General features: G+C 38.4%; 1 protein-coding gene across 1 annotated transcript in view; it reads left to right on the top strand.

Annotated features, from left to right (window-relative positions):
- The window catches only part of LOC104834713 (blastoderm-specific protein 25D-like), a 67,167-nt gene that overhangs the window by 3,529 nt on the left and 41,147 nt on the right, over nucleotides 1-22,491 (top strand). The window contains exons 4-9 of the mRNA XM_010572274.1: nucleotides 76-95; nucleotides 6,023-6,112; nucleotides 15,437-15,592; nucleotides 18,158-18,250; nucleotides 20,653-20,766; nucleotides 21,624-21,776. Coding sequence (XP_010570576.1) covers nucleotides 76-95; nucleotides 6,023-6,112; nucleotides 15,437-15,592; nucleotides 18,158-18,250; nucleotides 20,653-20,766; nucleotides 21,624-21,776 — 626 coding nt within the window. The remainder of the gene's footprint in view (nucleotides 1-75; nucleotides 96-6,022; nucleotides 6,113-15,436; nucleotides 15,593-18,157; nucleotides 18,251-20,652; nucleotides 20,767-21,623; nucleotides 21,777-22,491) is intronic.

Raw genomic sequence — 22,491 nt, 5'->3', positions numbered from 1 at the left:
GCCCCCCTCCTCCCCTAGTTTACCTGCGGAGCGATTTTTGTTGTTGTTGTTCTTACTCATTTTCGGTGTTTTCAGGTGAAGCTTGCGGTGCGCGAGTACGTACCTCGTTCGCGTTCGTAGGAGGTGCTGGGAAATGAAGAGCTTTTGGGGTGTCCTGCGAGGCTTTGTGGTGCTAGTCCCCGGTAGTTCTTACGGAAACCTGCGAGGAGGGTGTGCTTGTGTTGGAGACTCCCCCCCCACCCCCCGAAAATGCGCCTCGGTATTTACAGCTGAGAGCTTGCCTGTCCAGGCTTTATCTGTCGTGAGAAACTCACCGTAGTGATTTAGATGGCAGTAGCAACGTATTTTTATAATCAGGTCATCAAATACAGAAATATGATTTACTGATGTAATTTTTGTAATTTTCATAAAATTCATAAATAATAATGATGTATTAATCTGTTGGGAAATGCTTCTAAAAAGTTTTTAAAACTCTGGCAGATAGGACAGGAATGTCTCTACAGCCACCCTGCTTTAAATAGCCCTTTTTTGCTGCTGTAACCACGCCGCTCTCATTGCGAGCGCGCATCCCATGTGTGGAGAAATAAAGTAAGCGATAAGCTTGTCCTTACAAAGAAATATAATCGCGTGACCATAAGACTTCTTGAATTACTTAGTGATTGTCTTGACACTCCAAAAATATGAGTTCATAATTGAAACAATGAAGAATGTCACGTTGCTGTGTTTTACGTGATAACGGGAAGGTCAGGCTCTTCCACAGAAAAAAATCCCTGGCCTTCATAAAAATGAAATTGCTCACATATGTGGAAAAATTAACGTGACTTAGAAATCATAATTCTGTTCCCTGCATGTCTTCCGTGTTCCCATTGAGTTTTCCTGTTTCAACATTTCTTAAAAAAGTTAAAGTTAAGAGAATTTGTGTTTGAGTGATAATTTTCTTATTTTCATCCCCATGACATATTTCCTAGGGATGATGTAAAATGAACTGTATTTGATACATTCTCTTAAGGAAACGGGTAAAAAAACCTAATTTGCAAATAAAGCCCACTGGGAAGGTGCTGTTGGTTTTTTTTAGTGAAATGTGACTCTCTTACCATGAGTTGTCAAAAGAGGGGAGGAAGACGGTTAGAATAACTGCTGAATAAATGAAAGATGTATGTCACATTCCTGTGTGCCTGTGGTCACAGGAAAAGTGCCCTTTAATTGTGTGGGGAATCTCATAGCAGAGATTTCATAAATGGAGCAGGCTGATCAACAGATAAATGACCAAAGAAAGTACTTTCTTCTTTGCTTTTTAGGACTGACTGAAATTAAGTCCTTTTCTGCTTTCACCTTCAAAAGTCTAAAACTAACATTGGGTCTTAGGCAAAGGGAGTGATTTTTGGCCATTGAGCTGGTAGGTTAGCAGACAGTTACTCAACAAATGTGTTATCCCCAAGCCATTTTATTATCAGACATTAGAAAGATCAATCATATTAAATTCTGGCGATGTTAACTCTAAAGTTGATTTGAAGCTAGATCAGTATTGAACCACATCTTCCCTGTGGGGGGTACTGTAAAAATCTTAGAATGGGACTTGTTAAGTAGAACAGCTTGTATTTTTCTATTGCTGTACTAGTAACTTTGGTTATTCTATAAAATGTTGCTCATTATTTTAATGCTACCTGTAATTATTTCAGGACATAGTTAAATATGATCGATGCCTTTCTGGGTGCTTTGTTTTTTAGAAGGGGACAACAAAAAGCTGAAGGATGTTACTCAAACTGAATCTGTTGTCTGTATTTGTTGTAAGTTGCACCCTAGTGGTTTGAGTGGGATGGTAAACATGAACGTGGATTGTGGATCTGGGCCATGAATTCTTAACATTTTTAACTAACCTAGATTGGCTTTTTTCTTAACCGCCATATTGCGGTAGCTCTCATCTATGCTGTCCCACTAGCCTCTTAGAAATTTGGTAAAAGAGCATGTCTTCACTTGTTAATTTCCATTGCACTCAGCAAACTTTTGCTGTCTGGTGTTGCGCTGGGCTGAACCTGTCAGTCTTTGTTTTCCTGTCTGCATATTTGTTTCACAAATGATGTCAGGTGAGCTTTGGAATTACCGCTCGTGGGTTGTTGGTGTCAAAAAGCCAGGAGTGAACATAAAACGTTGGCACAATTATACTTATATTGTTGGCTTGCCAAAGCTGTAGATGCTGCAAATCAAAGTCTGATAGTCTAGAAAACCTGATACCTGGTTCTTCTTCTACCCGGCATTTCTTTTTAAAAGTTACGCTCACAAAGTTACAATGTCGATGACACAAGGGTAGGGTGGAAGTCATGTGTGTCCCTGGTTTTCCTCACTTGTTCTTACTCTCAGTTAGCAGGTGAAGGAAATTGAATCACAGCCTTTTCCCTGCTAGGGGAGTTCTCTTTCATTCTGCTCCCCACTTTCTCTCTGCATAACCCAATTTGTTTCTGGAAATTACTTCTTCATCCTTAGTTGCACGTTATTCTGCCACTGTTTGGCATTGAGTCAAGGTTCTTCCTGTTACGATTTCATTTCCATTTTAAGGCATCACTGCAGCAGTGTTTTCCTGTTGGAGGAGGCCTTGCTGCAATTTCGATGTGAGCCTGCTCATTCATTTGGTCGAGTAAACTTGCCGACAAATGGTACAGTGTGTTGTTTCTTCACGAATCACTGCATAGCGAGAAGAGTATGGGTACAGTATTCATAATTGCTTCTGGAGGTTAGAGGCAAAAACGGTGCCTGTTGTTTTTCCCTTTCAATCTCTACAGTGTTCTTGAATTTTAACAGATTAGTCTGTAGTTCTGTCCTTAGGTAGAGTGCATCATCTGTGGCCTAGGAGGAGCAGGAGTGAGTGGCTACTTTATACATTTGCTGCTGTTTCCCCAGGGATGCTGAGGAAGTCCTATTGTTATAAACAATAGCAAGAGTACAGCCTGTATAAGTTTGTCCTAGCGAGGAACTGGGTGGTACTTTGCCACTGCTATACAAGCCTCACTGGGCATGACTTCAAGGCTGGAATCCTTAGATGATTGCCAATGCCACCCTCTGTTTGGCATTTGCATGCAACAGACTGCAAAGTAAAGCATTAAAACTTTATTTTGTGTCAAAAATACTGGCAAAAATATGATAATGATTTGAGGTGTTTTAAAAGTAAGGAGCAAGTGTGGAAATGAGGAAGTGAGGGAAAAAAAGTGATTCAGGGGGGTAATAGAGAAGGCAATGTGAAAAGAAAGGGCAAGAAAAGCAGTTTAAATTATAACAACCCTTTGGTTGTACAGTGGTTTTAGTCTCAACAGATTACTGTTATTAATTTATATTTCCAACCTAGTTGTTATGATTTGACTGCCATCTGTACTGGGCTGCTTTGATTTCCTTCATAGTAACCCTGTAACACATCAATCGCTGCAATGTGACAGGCAGTCATGATTCACTAAGTGGTGTACAGGTACAGGGATAATTACTTATTTACAATCGCTACACTGTGAATCTATAAGTATGTTGACTATAATTAGTTGTGTACGGACTAACAGGGAAGCCATTTGCCAGCTTTAGAGAATCATACACAGCTCCATTTCTCCTAACTTAGAGTTGCCAGTGATTACCTGTTTTCATTTATTTGAGGTATTTTTCATGTTTTCTCCTAACAATCCTTTCCTTCCTTTTAGTCCAGTTTTTCTTCATTTGAAATCACTGTAAGAAAAAGTTGGCCTCATCTATCACTTTCTGCACAGCACAGCACAAATTCAGTTCAATTTCCTATTTATGGGTGTGGTCTTTCTTTGTTTGCCTACATGGAGGAAAGCCAGTCTGTTTCCCTTTTTGTTGTAAACAGGCATGTTTTAAGAGGAAAGAGCCTTGCTAAGCTAATGGGAAGAAAGAGCAGGGGGAAATGGAAATTAAATAGGTGAGAAAAGGTGGTATTAATTACCTTATGAATCAGCAAGCTCCAAAGTTGAGTTTATTATTAGTATATCTTGATAACTGACTTGTAAGCGGGAAGCACCTTCAGCTTCAGCAGTATATGGGGAGCATTGGTGTTCTCAGAAGAACAAAGATAGCAGCCAAATCAGTGTGAAAAGCCCGTGTGCAAGGATTCATCATTTTTAAACGCATTTCATCGTTTCAGATTTCTTTAGCAAACATGAAAGCATAACCTGCTTTTATACTAAGTTTTGAGGGGTTTATGTCACTTTCTCTGTGGCTTCTTGTTCTGTATTTGCTAGTATATGGCTGCATGATGAATTAACGGTGAGGAGCCCACTGCACAAAAAGTAGCCTCCACAGATGTGTCTAAAGAGTAGGTTATATTTCACCTTGACCTTATTATAGACTTCTTTTTTTTTTCTTTTTTCTAATTTATAATACAGACACAGCTCACATATTTTATAGAAACTTTAGCTGCGTCTCGGGACACTATTCTTTATTGGTAGAAGGCCTTGCAGACCTGAAACACAAAACTGAGAGAGGAAGATGAAAGGCAATACAAAGTAGCATTTTTTTAAGACAGTTGACTACCATTAGTCTAAATGTTGTTGATTTGTCATCTCAACAGATTTAAAGAAAGGCTGGAAGAAAAACAGTGAAGTTGCTGCAGATATTTGCAGGTGGTTCTTCTAATTGCTTTTGCTTGGGAAGAAGAAAATGTTAAAGCTTGTTTGAAGAGTTGAAAAGAGTCCGTTGTTTGCAAACAGAGAAAACAGGAATCCTTGTTGTGATGCTGAAGAGCGGTGCTCTGATGAGGTCATGTTGTAAAGAGCCTTGAAAGTGAAGTCAAGTTAGCTTAACTGATGTGAGAGGCAGTTGGAAGAAGTGAATTATAAAACGGTAAATTTAGCGTCTATGAAAACGACTTTTCTGCTGTGTTCTGAATGCCTGTGAGCAGAACACGATTGCCATTTTGAAGGCAAAAGGAAGTGCTGTAATGAGCAAAAACATGAGCTGTGAGCTTGGGCAAGTACAATGGAAAGGTGGCTTTCAGAGGGAAGGTACACATTCAGCATGACTGGAGTTAAGTATTTAGGAGAAACTGGAGAGATCTAGATCAGATGAGATGCTGGGCTATAGAAGAACAGTGGTGATGGCCCACAGTAATCATGAAAGAGATATTTTAGACGTTTTGAGCAAGAGCTTTAAGAGGCCTGTTTGTTGTCAACAGCTGGGATTTCATGGGAAAGTATTGTGCAGCTTCAAATTTGGACAGACAAATTTTTCCTTTCATATTTGCTATGCTCTGTTTAGGACTTATAGTTGTTTTCCACAAAAATGTGTCATGAAGAGGACTAAGACTGAAAGTTTTAAACAAGTTTCTTGTATGAAATGCATTGCTTTAAAAATATCGTTACACCTAAGATCTGTGAGGCAAAAGCAAGGCAAACCGCGACTGGGGATAGAAAGGTATCAACCCTATTGGCCTGTTTCCTCAGCAAGAGAATGGCTTTTCTGAAATCAGATGGGAAACAATACCTCTTAAATTCTCTCTGAAGCATTGTGAAGCTTAGTTTTTACAAACAACTTGTATGTATCCAATTTCAGTAATATTCCTATTCACATTCAGTGGAATTGCAGTGCTGAGGTATGCTTGGATGAAATACTTAGATATATACTGAACAGAAAAGAGGCATTCACTCCAGAATACACTTTGTGTTTCTCAGTAATCCCTTTTGAAGATTAAATGTATGCTAAATCTGCAAACAAAACTGAGAAACTAGAAAATGGTGTTCATTGTTCTGTTATCTCAGCTCTCAATGTCATTTATGAGTGCATAAGAACATGTTGATTGAAATGGATTTTTGCTATTTCAGGCATGTAATTATGGGGATGCCCTTGAATTATTTCTTGCCAGCTAAAAACCCCTCCAACCTTTAAAAACATAATCTTTTGTCAGCCATGTGGCAGAAGGTAGAAAATAGCAAATTAAAACTTGAATCTTAGTACAGTTCATTCTGTAAAGCAAGTTATTAAAATAATTTTTTTAACACTTAAATATAAAACCAAACATTTGTTTTTCTTTCAGATGAATGTCTGTAGGTTGCGCTTAACAGTACCACCTGATGAAGGCTCACAGCCTGAACAGGGAGCAAAGGAACCTGAAAGAAAGAAAAATGTAAGTTTTAAGAATCAAAGTTAAATTCTGTATAAACAAGGAGTAAATATTGCCATCCACAGAAGCTGGTATTAGTTGTTTTGGGAGCCCAAAACCCAGTCAACTTGGAAGACTGAAGAACGTGTGGAAGCTAAGTCAGCTGTGAGCTTTGAGCCTGAGCCTCTTTGGGGGGGATAGCAAAACTGCATGTAAAATAGGACAGTAGTAGAGGAACAGCACAGAGATTGTAAGTGATTTGTGACTGAGGTACCTTTAAGACTTCATTATTTAATATCTATATATTAAAGAGTAGGAAACTGCTATCAAGAGCAGGGTCTTGCATTAAACAGGATCTTGATGCTGACCTGAAGGGGACTTTATGTTTCATGCAAGCTTAACAGTGTGCAAGATTTGAGCCTCAGTGTGTATGGAAGCTGGCTTGCCTGGTATTTAAATGTTTTGCTGTGTTGGCTGATTTTGGTAATAGGTGATGTACTAATAAGAAATACAAAATAAAGAATTTAGGATTGTTGCGAAGTAAAAAGTGATTTGAAGGTCATGTGCGTAGAAGGGTTCAGAAGGGCAATTTTTTTGTAGAAGTAAGTAGCGTGCACGCACAAAAAAATCTTACAGCTGCTTTGGTGCAGAAGCAGAACTTGTTCTTTAAGAGCTGTTTCAGACCAACAGATGATGTTTAATTTGTCTTAAGGATGGAGACTAAAAAGGGAAGCTGGACAAGCTCCACAACTTCACATTTATACTTTGATAAACCAAAATCAAACAAGAAGTTGGCTAAGTTTACCAGACCCAGTGTCTGAATAGCAATATGACAATAGAAAGCAAAACAACAATAGGATTTATTTGAAATAATTTCTTAGTGGTACTCAGAAGCAAAAGTAACTGTAAAATTACTCAAAGACATTTTAAAGCAATAAAAATAAATGCAAAGTAAAATGGTCAAGATAAAGATTCCTTATCAGATATTTCTAATGGTGGAATCTTGTATACACTCAGCTTTTCATACACTCCTCTGGCAGAGTAATAGGTCCTTGAGGATCTATAAATGTTACTTACAGAATGGATTAAAGAGGCCTTAATGCAAACTAAATTTGGGCCACCATTGAACAGTAATTAATTTTGTACAGAGGTGTTTAGTTGTAGCACTTGGAGTAGCTTCCCCCACCACTTACTCTGTCAGTCTCTTGTCAGTTTATATCTGATTGCAGAAACCCTCAGCCTGGCCTAAACATATGGGCTCATTGCCCTCAGAGTAATGTAAGTTTGTTTTTGAGGATAGGTATTGACTCATGACTTACTCTACTGTGCTGAGTAGTGTAATAATAAGAAAGAATGTGAATGATTAGGGCTTGGACAATTTGTAGTGACTTTCTTACGTGACCAACTTTTTTCTCTGTGGCACCTTGTATTTAAGGAAAGCTGTATTTCCCCCATAATATAAGTAAAGGAAAGTGGGTTTTACATCAGAGATTGTTAAGGAGAGGATATGAAAGGTAATGAATACATTATCTGGCTCATCTTACATTCCGGTATATTGCACAGTGATTTTTAAGAGATGGGTCCTTTTTAGTTGAGACAAAAAATAGTCATAGTCTATAGAAGTGGTGACAAAAAAATCACTGATCATGAACTGTTTTTTCCTCATGTCTCTAAAACAAGACACTAATGTATTACCTGTAGATTTTTATTGTCTATGTAATGTATTGCTGTATGTATTTGAATTAGTTACACAGCAACTTACAAGGCACACAGGAGTCTTGACTAGTCATGCTGTGATAATTTTCTCTTACTGCAAAATTTAATTAAAAAAAAAAAAAAAAAGCATCTCCTAAAAGCAGTGATCAGGTATCTCTGTGGATCCACCCATGTTCAACTGACTCCATGTTAATGAAACTGCTTAAAGCACTTTGAGAATAGCAGGTTTTACAAATGTTAGATAATTCTCATACAGTCTTATGAGAACTGTGCCCCCTTGGAAATAGGGATAATAGAGAGAAATTAGGGAACTGCTCAGTTTTCTGCCTTGCACTTTATAATTTAAGGTCAAAAATACAGCTTCAAGAATCAAATTTAACGGCAGATCTCTTTTATTAAGAAAATGGGAAAATAAATGTTTTTCTGTATTTAAAATATATTAGTGTGACTTATGGAAATGAACTGCAGGGGTGGCGGAGTCCTCATCACTGGAAGTTTTCAAGATGCAATAGGACAGGGTGCTAGATAATCTCAGCTAGGCTCCTCTTCCCACGAAAGGTTGGACCAGGTGATCTTTTGAGGTCCCTTCCAACCTGGGCTGTTCTATGATTGCACAGTTTTTGCTGGAGCACTCAGGCAGATAAGGCAGTCTGAGCCTGGCTGCCAGGCGCTCTCCTGTTTGGGCAGGCCAAGTGCTGAAGAGCAACAGACTCTTCCCTGCCTCTGCCTGCTCCTGGTGAGGGAGGAGAGTGGAGACCTTGCTGTGTCACAGGGAATGCCAGAAAACTATAAATATACCATGGCGTGACATTTGGTTGTAATCTCCTCTTTCAAATCCTTCATCAGAAGGAGGTGATTCTGAGCTGCCCTAATGTGACATAGTGATGGTTTACTGACCATTTCCCACTTTCCTGTATCTTTCTGGGGCTCAGTACCATTGAGAGATGTTTCAGTTGCAAAATCAGCTAGTGAACTGCACAGAAGCTTTTAATAGTGCTCATCCTCCGAATAATTTTTTCTGGAGCTTGATGTCAGGTCAGAACTGATTCTCTATGGGTTGTGTTAGCTTAGCGTTTTTCATTGTAGACCACGTTTAGCAGAAAAATGTGTGCTGTGTTTCATTAAATCTGTATCACTGCATTAAGTTTCTAGATTGACTTTTTTATTGCTATACATCCATGAAATAAAAAAGAACCAGTGTAAGAGATTAAAACAAAGTGATGGAGCTGAGCAATTTTGTTGCAACAAAATTGCTGCAGGCACTACTGTACTAGGATGGCCTCTTCCTATCTTTTGTGAAAGGCTGGCAGATGGTGCATACTTAGAAGTTGATCTCAAAAACTGAAGGGGGAGTGAGCCTGTGCTCCAGTGTGTCAGGTTGGATTTTTATATTTGTATTTAGGCTATGATACCTTAAGAAAGTATATGAGAACTGAAGTCACAAGTCGAGGCTGGTTGGTTGGTTTGTTTGCTTTTTACAGGCTAAAAGCCTACTGCTAAGTATCTCTGAATTGTTAGCACTTTAGGTAGGGAGAATCTGAAACTATCATGATTTTGTTCCATTACTTCTGTTCATGATAGACAATGGATGACAGTAGTGTGAGGCTGTTTACTTCACCATGAAGTACAAAGGAGTATTGTGCTCATCAGATTGTATGCAAAATCTGCATGTCCTGAAGCCTGCCTTGTCTTGCATAATAAAAGGCTACCAGACAATTGTATTGTCCGTGTTTGGGATTGAGCTTATTTTTATCCATCAGTCCCTTTCTTCACTGTCACGGCTAAATTTGGCAGTGTCATTGGAAGCTGCAGCTAGTCATTTGAGGGCAGAATATGGACATATGTATAGACAGATTTTTCTTTTTTTTCATTTGGACACATGGACAAGAGAATGAAAATGAGATAACACTCTAGAAATTTGTGCCATTTGCCTGTCTTTGTGGCTTTCAACAGAGTTTGAACAGCATTTAGTCTTAAACTCTAGTTGGTACTTTGGCTGTATATATCCTCAAACTCTTTAATTTTCTTATGTTTTTAAAGCACCACAACCAAGAGGTGAAACTCTTTTTGCTTCCTAAGCAGGAATACAGAAACATAGCAAACATTTTTTTCCCCAGCAAAAAAGTAGGCTGTAAAGAAGCCAGAAGGGGAGTTTGCTCCTGTATGTGATGGAGAGAATCAGGCAGAAACTTGTGTCAGGCCTGGACCAAAGAATATGAGTGCAATGAACCTGGGGCTGTTGTCCTAGATTCAATGAGCACAGTGTCTATTTTCTCTGCTGATCTGCTGTTGCCAGCCCACTCCTATCAGCATAGCAGAAGTTGTGTCATAACAAATGTGGTTCATGTGCTACAGGTGGCTGATGTTAGCATTTCTCAGCCCCTCCAGCACCAATTGCTTGATTTTTTTATGTGTACTAATTAAGTGACACCTTAATTAAAAACAGCACTATATGAAAACCACAGAAAGAATTCCACTGGCTTCTGTGGTTACTGCTGTATTTGTTGTACCTTCTTTTCTTAGTGTATAAACATTGGTGTTCTGTGTACAGATTTCACTGATCAGATACGACTTATTATAATGCCTGTCACTTCTATTTTTTGAGATAGGCATCTAAATTCTACATTTCAAGGAGCTTAAAAGTTGGAATGTGTTAAACGATACTTCTTATTTAACGTCATGAATTTAAGAACACCATGTCTACATCTTTGCATATTTTCCCTATTTTAATACTATTTATGTATGAAACATCCATAAGTGTTAACATGAGTTTCATGGGCTGTAGAGGAATATGAAAAAACGTAAAAACATAGCTAGCTTTTGTCAGAGCACAGTAACTTTCCTTGGTGAGCTCAATATTATAAACTTGTCATTTTACTGAACAGAAAATACGTAACCTAAGTAACAATGTGTATGTTCTTGTTCCTTGTACAACTAGTGGAAAAACAAAAGATAACTGGATATTTTAGAAACCTCTGGAATGTGGCAGTTGAGGAAAAGATAAAGCCTCGCTTAACTGACATAGTTCTGGTTAAAAGAAGAGTTTTTAGATGGTGTAGCTAAACAGAAGATCATGATTTAGCAAAATTTTAAGGCCATATGAGTTTGTTTATAAACCAGAATTGTGCTAATCATTACATTAGATGTCCATTTTTCTCTTCTGTGCTTCTGCTTCCAATTTTGGGAGAAATTATAAAGTATGGTGGTATCTGACTTCCATTTCAGAAACTGATGGAGATAGATTAGGTAGCAGATCATCCCTCAGCGTTGTTTACATAATGCCAATAAAACCATGGGCAATTCAAAAAGCAGCTAACAACTCATATGTAGGGTTTGGTTTTACACTGTCTTTGCTTCACCTGTTTCATGCTACTTGTACTACTTCCTTGGACAGAGACATAAGCAGGATGAATGGCAATTATCAACACTTTTGCAACCTTGGGGTGTAGGCTTCAGTTTTAAATATTTATGAATTAAGTAAACATCGTCTGTGTTTCTTTAGTACATGCTGTGTGATCACACCAAGTGCAACGTGACTGTTGCTGCAGCGTAGTCAAAGCATGTTCCTGGAAGCTGCTGTACTATTCATGTGCATCAGCATCATGTCTTCTTGCTGTTACCTTGGACGGTCATATAACTGACTATACGTACAAAGAAATATTCACAAATTGCTTAAGATAAGCCTGCCTTTTCAGATCAGCAGCTCAGATTAGAAGGGATTTTGAGCACAATTTGGGGCAACAACTGGGCTTGTTCCAGTGCAGCAAGTGCATGGGCAGGTGGGGAGTGAGAACTTCCCTGTACTCTGGAGCTGGCTCATATTTTGATCTTAAATAGCAATGGTTAACTAATCTAACAAAACCTTTCATCTTCAAGCATTTTTCTGGTTAGCTTTACAGTATTTACTTGTTCCTAAATACTTGCATGCATTTACTTACTCTGTTATCATCACTGAGATGCCTCACTGCCGATCAGAGTGGAGACAGGTGAGGACCTTCTCAGAAAACTGTCTGAGTTCTGAGAGTGGATACGTATGGGACATAGAGGAAAACAATAAAAATTACTTGACTTAAAAAACATTCTATAGACCTTGGAGATGTGGAAGATCTGGGATTTGTGGAGGAGGAAGCATGGGAGAGAGAGGACATGACAGAGGAAGAACAGACGACAAGGCAGAAAAGGAAAAAACACTGAAGGGAGAAAAATAAACAAAGGTGGGTGAAAGTAGCTTAAGAGAGGAGACAAACTGGCAGAAAGTATACTTGATGCATACTTAGTCTTGCAGTTCCGTGGAGCAATTTGAGAACTGAGCCATTCAGCAAGGCCTCCTGTATTAAAAAAATAGTCAACAAGCAAAGCAACCCATCCACCCTGCATTGAGCAAAGTTTCCTGATTGTAACCCTTCCTCTAAGAGGAGATTGCATCAGGTTAGCTCTTTTTTGTCAGGACATATGCTGAACCCTGAAACAGGTGGTCATTGAGTGGAAGTTAAGAGTTACCAACCAGAGAAACGCAGTAGAAGGTAAGCATAGCTGGAATACAACAGCAAGGAAAAAGACTAGAGAAATATGAGAGCAGTTATTTGCATAGCTGTTGGTTCACACAGCTTTAAATCAACCAAGAACTGTACTGAAATTTTAACAGGTGCTTGCCTGGGGATTGTGATACAAAGGAGGAATAAGAAGGGGGTAAAAGCAATATCCTGTATTTTAAGTAGCACATAGTAGGACTGGAACACTCAAAAGATGATGGAGATTCTTTTAATCTTCTGAAAGAGAAGTGACAAAGGCATCTTGGGAGGCTTTTGCAAATATAGACAACAGGCAAGTTTAGCATTGTTGCAAGAGACATGTCACCAGTCTGGCTTTGTGCATACTTAATCCTGCATGTACTGCCCATTATGATGTAAATTTAAGTCTGTTCGGCTGTGAAATATGTAAGTGCCATGAGTGAATGTCCAGCAGCAAAACCATTGGTCTGAATTTGTTGGTCTTAGAGGGGAAAAAAAATCCTTCAAAGCATTCCTGAGGAATGTGTTTACAATATTCTAAAAATAAGGAACTTGATCATAATTTTCTTACAGAACTCTGCGAACAGCACTGTAAACAATTCTGCTAATGTTTTGGGGCACAAAGGATCTTCATAGTTTCTGGTTTTCAGCTGTTCAGCTTGTAAAAAATGAATGATCATGGGTAAAGGGTATGGATTTATGAATTCAGTGTCTGGTGCCTTAGTAACCTCTAAACAATCAAAGTGATTATTTATTTGGTTATCAGGAAGATGGAAACTTGGATGTAATCCCTTTATCCAGATGCAGGGGAGGAGCTGTGATGAAACTATCAAAGAAACTGTACAACCCTGGAAGCAAACAAACACAAAAAAGTTTTGAGTTACGTCCCCATCTAGTTTCTGCATTTTCTCTACTCTCAAAAAATCAGGTGTGAGGTTTTTGTTTGTATGCATCCAACAGCAAAACAAAACCCCCAATAATACATAATTATGAAACTTCTGATTAGCAGGATATGAAGCTTTGCATATAATGTTTTCAAAGTGCAAAATGCTATCATGTATAGGTAGGGGTGGTTGCCCATTGTTTTTCCATTGTGTGGTTTTAAGGCTTTCTTTTTAAATGATTGCTTATAGCTTTGTTGTTCTTTGCCTGAAACGTTCTTTATCAGGCGTCTGCTCTGTGATTGTTCCCCTCCCAGCCCTGCACACACACACCCAGAGCTTCAGCAAAATGGTTAAGCTATTAATAATACGGTAAAGGAAAATGTGTGGGATTTAGAACGTTCAGAAAATGCCATGCGGGAGGGACACAATGTAAATAAATGATCCATTCTTCTTAATGCAAGTAGATTTTTCTGTTTGTTTTTCCCTTACCCAAATAAGTATTTATTCTTACACTGCCACCATAGTCATGTTTGTTTGGCTGCTAAAAACTGGAGGTGCTACGGCTTTAGACTGCAGATGCTATCATCACTGTCTGTCATGGTAAGGACTGGAGACTCTCTAGGATGCAGCTGCAGATGGGTATAAGATGCTGAGCTTCATCTCTTCCAGCCTCTGTTTGGTGTCATAGAGAGTATTTAGATGCTGCTTCGACTCTTAGTTTAGTAAAGAATCTCAAAGTTTGTCGGTTTTCATACAGTGTCATTACTGAACAACAAAAAAAACCCCAAACATATTCTAAGGTCAATGTAGTAAATATTCTCAATTTTACCCATATCCTGGTATGTCTAGTGTGAGAAAGAAAGTTCAGTAAAATTATCTATAACTGATTTGTCCCCAGCACTGGCCTTTTAAAAACAACATGCAAACCTAAGCAGTAACAGCTGTATTTCCAAGATTGCATCTTTCCAACTTTCTATTCAGGAATAATCTAATTTTAGGTGCCTAGTTTGCAAATATTCAAAGTTAGGTAAGAATATATTTTTCCCTTTTTAAAAAGTCATAATGTGGATGTCTTCATCTAAGCTAGTTGTTTGAATTCTTTGTAATCAGGAAGAGAAATTAGTACTTCTGGAGACTGACTCATTTCAGATGATTGTTACAGGATGTTTCTCTGGGTCGATTAGGAGGGAGGCTAGGTGAGTAGTCAGGTCAGGTGGTTACATCTGACCTTGCAGATATTTATTTACATGCTGAGGGAAATGATTCCTACTGTTTACATGAATATTTTTCTTACTAAGTGTATCGATGAGATGAATAAGAGGAGTCTGTTGCAAGGAGTGCCTTAAAGTACGATACACAATTAATACAAGTACATTTTACAAATTTCTGCAGATCATTAAAATAACAAATGTAGGCACTTTTAAACAGCCTTTCTATTTACCTGTCAAGACCTGATTTCAAAGTTTTATCCTCCTACAATCGTTAATAACACTGGAACGCCCACATGAATGCTGTTTCGTAGCTTTGCTTGGGCTCTTACAATGTCAGTTGTACAACTTCTAGAAGAGAAATGCAGCCCTGAAATGAATATTTGATTGCTTTGGAGGTCCTTAGTTAGTTTTAAATGCAAACTGAAATTCTACTTTGTTTATCTCCAAGATAGACAGATACTTTTTGAGCTCTGTTTAAGGAACCTTGCCTAAAATGTTTGAATTTCAGAGAACTTTCTAAAATTTTTCATTAAACTTTTGTATTTTTATATTTCCTACAGAAGGGAGTTTGGGGAGTGAGGGGCAATTCTGTGGTTGCAAGAGTTTAAAGGGAACTGTGAGAGCTGACAGTGCTCTGGAAGAATGCAGAAAAGGGGCATCTGTTGGTGAATGAAAATAAGCCAGGATAACTTTTTCTCTCACATGCCTTTACCTCTCCTTGCACAAATCCAATCTGTTGTCTCTAGCTGTACCTATATCACTTCCATTAAAGCCAGTGGAAATTAGATATCTCTATCATCTTTATCAATTATAAACTGGTCATTGATCTTTCCAAAAACATGAAGGTTGACAGTTTAGCCCCAAAACATTTGGGAACTAGTGTTCTTAGGTACTGTTGTGCTTTCACTAGAGTTGGCTGTCTCTCCTGGACCTACGCTACTGTATTTTTGTTTGTTATTTTTTTATTCTAGTACTGATATAAAAATAATTTTTTTTTTTTTTTTTTTTTTTTTAACTTTTAAGGAGCTCTACCATGTACCAAATGGCATGTCTCCAGGGAAGCTCTCTCATGGGATGGTGTATGGCGTTGTGCACAGAACTGACAACAACCATAAGAGAGAAATGGTGGTTTATGGGTGGTCAGCTGATCAGCTGAAAGAGGAGATGAATTACATTAAAGAAGTGAGTTATGCTTTCAGCCTCAAAATTTGTCAAATATCCTTTCCATATATTCATGTAGAGCTGTGAGTGTATATGGGATGACTGACATCTAGCCCAACACCTGAATTTGAATTGGGCACCTACTCTGAAGCTAAAGGCTTGCCTTGTTAGTATTTGAGTTGGAAAAAAAGCATGCTATATAGCTGGGAACTGTGTGGTCCAGACTCAGGGCCTCTGTGACAAGTGGTACTTGTTAATGCTTGCTGACTGGGCTACAGCTGGGCAAGCAGACTGCCAAACAGATCTTGGGGTTCCTGTCCTGAAGCCTTCGTAATTTCAAATGTGATACAGAAGAAACTATGTAAGCAGACACCTAAAAGGATAAACTCTCTCCTCTCTTCCCCTGCTTCAAACCCCCCCGGTTTTGAAAAGGCTCCTAAATTAGGTGACATAGTAAAATCACTTGAGTATATTTTGGGGCAGCCTTAAAATAGTCAGCCTAGTAAGGATGACTTTGTACTACTTTCTCTGTGTATGTTCATTTATTGTAATTGGCAGAAGCTGTCCTGAAAGAAAAAAAATGTGTTTCTGATGCTGCTGGTTTCTGTGCTTGAAACTCAGCATCTCTTTGCCTGTCAGTCCTTGGCTCTCAGACTTACTTTGACAATAACCCCCTAAATAGCCCAGGGCAAGTAATTTGACCTTCTCTTTCCATCCACCTTCACCACCCGGGAGGCTATTGGTCAATGGTTATCAGTGTTAACACTGATTCAAGTGCAAACTGAGTTGATATAAAAGGGAGGAACACCGAGTCAAGCCAGCAGTGTAAAGACTGTAATTATGTGTGCTCTTAACATCTGCCTGGTCCTACCTATCAGCACTTGCTTCTCTCCCTTATTACTCACAGTTTGTTAGCTCCCAGCATTCACCGCTCTCAAGTTCCTGCACTCACTGTTAGGGTATGTCACTCCCGCAGTGCAGGCGAGGCACTCGAGCTGCCTTGGCTGCTGGTTGTCTGCCCGGGTAGCTTATCTACCCTGCTGGGGTGGTGTCAGGGGATGGGTGAATTGGCAGGCGGCAGGTCCAGCTCCCCGGGCTGGGCTGTTTCTGGTACCTGGCACAGAGTGCTTGCACTGGGACCATCTCCCGGCCCTTTCCTCTTCACAGCCGGCTTGTGGCACGGAGGGACATGTCAGACCAGGTGAACTACACGTCTTGCATATGCGTTCAGGGTACTGATCCTTTCAGGAAAAAGTGGGAAAGATGTGGGAAGAGATGTACTGGCCCTTGCTTTCCCATCTTCTGGAAGCTGTGCTGAACTATGCTAATTTGTGAACTTTGGTCTGCCAGATAAGTTTCATCTCTAGAGTCTTAAAGAAGAGTCCTCAGCTTGTGCCACGTATATGCTGACTTAAATAGACCAAAAATGATGGGCCACGTCAGAACTGCTGACAGTTTCCTCTGTATCTGAGTCAAATTTGCACCTTGCAAGAGCAGGGTGTGTGCGTGTGTGTGCGTGCTTATGTGTGGGTGGGGACAGGGCGAGGGGTGCTTTCCTGAGGTGAAGTGCTGGAGTCAGCTCCCTTCCATGTTTCTCATCCTAAAGGGAGCATGTAGTTTGGGGTAAGCTTGTGCCTACTCCTTGCATAGATCTGATGGCCAATGCCCCTCTTGCTAGGCAGGAGTGGGTATACTGCAGAGCTGCTAGAAACATCCCCTCTGGTATAAGGCCCTACTAATGTTTTCCCCTCACTCCTTCCCCCAAGCCTATGCAGAGAAGAGGTAAGCGAACAGCCCTAGATTGTCTGCAATCAGTCTGTGTTTGATGGGGTGGGGAGTTTGAATTACGTAGCTGGAAGGTAGACTGCGGGCAAATATTTCACTATCATTTACAATGTGTGCTCTTGAGAAGACTGGTTCTGTGCATGATTGCAATGGCATGTAAACCCAAGCGGCTTCCAGCATGCTTTTTTTTCTTTTCTTTTTTTTTTTAGAAAGACAAGGTATAATTTACATCTATAGTTCTTAAATAAAATTATATTGAGTACTCTGTTCTTCAGATTTGAAATCGCATTGGTAAATTTATGCTAATACATTGTTTAGCTGGATAGGAGCCTAAAAGTCCAAAATTAAAGGGTTTATCTTCAAGGGATACTCAGGGAAAACTAATTAACCACTTTAAAAAGTATGCAGGTGTATTAAATCCATGTGTGGATGCTTTTTTTTTTTTTGAAAGAAAACATTATATGCTCAAATTAATTTTAATTCATTTAGTAAGGTTAGAATGAGTTACAGATAATTTAATTGAATTTCATTATTTAAATTATTAATTTACAAGTGTTTATGTGTGTACAGAGAAGTTTGGAATTACTCAGAGGTGTTTATTCATGTCAGCCCTACGTAGACAAGTCTTGAGACTTAAGTTTTTGTCTTGTTTTTGAGAGTAAATTGCTGTTGATGAAAAGGTAGATTAATAACGGAAATTACTGAAAGTAACAATGAAGGGCATAGGAAAAAAATCACGTCCTCATGTAAACAGTATCATCAATAAGTTTGATAAAGTCATTTTATTTTTTCTGACACCAGGTGAGAGCAACTCTGGAAAAAGTAAGAAAGAAAATGTATGGTGAATATGATGAAATGAAACGAAAAATACAGCAGCTTACAAATGAACTGAAAGTAAGTATACGTTCATTTGCAGGGAAAGCATATGAGAATAAGTGCCCCAGTGTTATCTAGAAACTTTTTGTGCTTCAGCAGAACAGAAGTAATTTCTCAAACCACTCCAGTTCATTGTTTTATGTGACATCTATATTTTTCTTTCTTTATTTATTTTTCCCTCCAGGAAGGTAAAGTAGGACAGGGATGCTTTTGCATATGGAATTACTAATTGCCTGCTTCTTGGAAATAAAAGAATGATCTTGATAGCATTGTCTGTGTGTATTGACAATTAGTGGAGATGCTTGTACCAGTAAGCTGCCATGTGAATTGAATAAATAACCTACATAATTAGGAGTAACATGCACCTTAGTTGGTGTCATTTCAACAGGCTTTGCTCTGTTTTACTGACTTCATTGTTTAGACACTGTAGTAAAAGAGGTAGCAATATTCTTTAGTATTAAAGTGCTTGACAGTTCTAGAAATTACTTACCTTTTGGTTCTTGATTGAGCCTTTCAGTGGTCATTTGATGACCTTTCTTCTGACATGCTGCTTTAGCAATAAAAGCTACTGCAGTCTGTAGAAGCATCCTTCATAATAAACTGCTAAGTTCTTTGGTCCAAAAAATCTCCCTGAAAACTTGCTGTGGATTTTGTATTCAACATTGATTTTCACAGCCCTGGTTCAGATGAAGCTTTGGCAATTAAATGTATCCAGCCTTCAAGGGACTGAGACCCTGACTTGTGCCCTTCTGCCATCCTCATTTGGAGGCTGTCAGTTCCCTGCATGCTCCATTATGTATAAAGATCAGAACTTGCTGTTAAACTGGTATTTTTATTCTGTGGCAACTAGTCTCAAAAAAACAACAAAAAAAATCACCTTGACTTGAGAGGAGGAGGGAGAGAAAACTGCACTTCTGTAAACTGTGTTAAATAGTCTTAATGATGCCAACAAGGTGAGTCTCCCACCCAGTATGCACGCAGGCAAATGCTGATTCAGATGTCGTTTTGTTGCCTTTGCTGCTGATCCTTACTGAATAGCAGTTGGTGATATTCTGCACTTCCAGATCTTCTGTCAGACCTGTAGAAATCCTGCATGAGTCTGAACATCTCTCTTAGTTAAGGGTTTCTGACCAGCTCTGACAGAATGTCTAGTTCTGCAGCAAATTAGCAGTTTATGAAGCACTCCTTCTGACATAAATGGCACATTATGAGACACCCTCCCCCCTTTTTTAATACTTTAGACTGCCTGAAAGAAAGCACAAGTGTTGTTCTACCTAATAATATATGCTTTTGTTTGTTTGTTTGTTTGCTTTGGTTTCTGTTTTTAGTTTTACATGACTGCCATCTTTCACACTATTTGGGGATCCTGTTTAAAATCCTTTATATACTCTTTGCTTCAGCTTTAAATCACTGTGCTTTTTCCCCATCAATTTCCAGGACTACTTATTGTTCATAAAGTTTGTTTGAAATTTGTACTTCCAATATCCTGCCCTGAGCAGTATGCTTCTTCATACAAGTTCTTATCTTGTAACTTTCTTAATCCATCCAAAGCATTTCTGCTTTTCTTTGTTTGTTTTTACATGAACACACGTTTATATAGGGTTAACAGTAACTTCTGCTCCCTGTGCTGACCTAATCTGTGTATGACTTGGTTACTAAACATTCATTGTTCTCCATATCAGTCCCTAGTGTTCTTATGTTTTTATGAAGAAACAAGTCTGGTCTGTTTAAGAATGTGAGTTGGGCTGGCCTGCATTAGTAACATTTTTTTTCTCTTTATTGTTGGATGGTTCATAATTATTTACACTGTTTGGGTTTTGGTCTCTTCTTAAATGATGTATTTTTTTGCCTTTTTTTTTACCCCTCCAGTTTTTAAGCGCATTTGTGTACTTAACAGAATATGACATATTTTCATACAACAAAGCTCTCTGCTGACTTCTACCTGCTTCGTATTGTTTCATCCTTAAGTCTTCTTGATGTTGCTTCTTTACATACCTGATTAGTCAGTTCCTTCTTGGTTAAGGCTATTCACACAAACCTTTCTAGATTTCTTCATTTCTTGCATTCTTCTGCTTTTCATTCTGTGACTTTTTACAATCTGCCCACTCTGTGTATATAAACCAAGTAGACATCCGACAAGTGTCCTCTTGTCCTTTCAAAAAGAGCAGCTTTTACAGTGATTACAGACTAGCAATAAACATAGATACTTGTGCCTTATTTCTGTTAGCATATTTGGATACTAAGTTTTGTTTGTTTGTTTTTGAGGTGCAAGAATATGGTTTGAGGCCTGTATATTTTAAGCATCCTAGTACTGTGAAAATTAACCATGGGGTCTTTCTCTTCCGTAGCTCCCTTTGAAAAAATAGGTAAACTTAATCATTATTCTATATAAAACTTTTTTTTTTTTTTTTCCTGCTCAGGTGACAAATGCTCATCAGGAATCCTTAGAGAATCATGTGCGAGTGCAGGCTGCAGCCTTAGATAGCTTTAGTGAAATGAACAGCTCCTTGACATCAGCATCTATAGACTTGCAGGTACATTTTAATAGCTGTTTCACAGCTGACAACTGCCTTTTCTGACATGGATTTAAAAGCATACATAAAACATGGATGACAAATATAGATTCTAACACTAAACAAGCCTATAAAGTACTGTCTTGGATATCTACGGCAGCTAATTTAGGAAACTAAGGAAAAAAAATTCCAACGCCTATGTTTCTTTAAAAAAACTGTTAAAAATAGTGTACAATAAAGAGATACTGATCTGCAGCAGACTAATGCCACTAGTTATGTCTCTACAAAAAGTCTAAGTTGAAAATGTGATTTGTTCTGTATTGTGGAAAATGGTGCATCTGACTTACTCCTACCTTCATTGGTTAACAGAAATGGAAGTGGCATATTTGGATGCTAAACACCTGTGAGAATTTACATACTGTGAAATGTAGGGGGAGGGAGGAGATGGGAGTGAATTTTCTGTTTTAAAGACTTCCGAATTACCATGTATCTGAGCTGAACAACTTGAAGTTCCTGCTTTCTTGTATGTCACAGTTTTTCTTGGTCTAGTGCACTTAATACGTATAGCATGGCCTTTGGAGAGAAGAAAACAAGATTGTTGGGAGTAGCATTCATACTGAAATGTATCCCTGTCCTTTCTTTTTTTTTATAGTTTTCCAGGACTTGATTTCATTGAGCATGTCCTCATGGAAAGACGTCCTAGCAAACTAAACACAACCAAAGCTATAAATTTAAATGTTAAAACTTGCAAAACTGTTCACGGTGCACTGATACATCAGGAAATTCTTAAATGTTCTGTCTGTTCCATAATCTCTTGGCTGTATTAGTTCACCAAATTATTTATGATTTTTAATATGTGGTTTCCCTCTTTCTTCTAGAAAACTCTAGTGGATGTTACATTGGAGAACACTGATATAAGGGAACAAATAAGGAATTTAAAACATACACATGAGCAATCTATGGAAAAGCTGAGAGAGAAGCAAAAGCAACTGGAAACAGCACAAATTGAAAATCAGTTACTGAAATTAAAGGTGCGGTATATAAACTCCCCTGAAAATATTGCACAGTATGGGCATTAGAAGTATGTTAAATTAATTCCATGGCCTTATTTGTAAAGGGTTCTTCATTCTTCATGCCTTCATTGTTCCATAGAGCTGACATATTCCTGTGAATCAATACTCTTTTAATAGCAGAGAATCTCAGCTGGCAGCAGTCAGTCTTTCTATAACATGGGATTACCATTCAGGGATGTTGGCAGGTGAAAATTCAAACCATTAAATGGTTATTAGTGTCCATTGCTGTAAGTAAGGGAATATTATAACTGTACACAGTGCTATAAGAATTTCTTGATGTTGAATTTGTTTATTTGGTATTGCACAATTTTTAGTAGGTAATCTGTTAAGTCTTACAAGCATATGGTCAGCAGATACATGCTGTAAGAGCAAGTGTCTTGGAAAGAGAATTAAGCTATTTCTTTCAGAGAAATGTAAGGGAATAAAATGCAAACTGGAAGGCTTTATATTCCAGAAAGCTTGACTGTTTTCTCCCCTCATCTGCTAAATGTATTCCTTTAATCTCATTTAAAAAAAACCAAACCACACCCCGACCAAAAAAACCTCTTCTGGAAACTTTTGTCTCAAAATTGCTCAAAATAGACTAATTTGGATATAGTACTGTATCGGAATCTGTCATTGTGAAATTAAAGTGACTGCTGATTTATTCATATTTAATTAATGAAGAAAAAGT

Source organism: Haliaeetus leucocephalus, unplaced genomic scaffold (assembly GCF_000737465.1).
Source record: "Haliaeetus leucocephalus isolate CR32 unplaced genomic scaffold, Haliaeetus_leucocephalus-4.0 Scaffold339, whole genome shotgun sequence".
Taxonomy (NCBI): domain Eukaryota; kingdom Metazoa; phylum Chordata; class Aves; order Accipitriformes; family Accipitridae; genus Haliaeetus; species Haliaeetus leucocephalus.
This window is presented reverse-complemented; position numbering and strand designations above follow the sequence as displayed.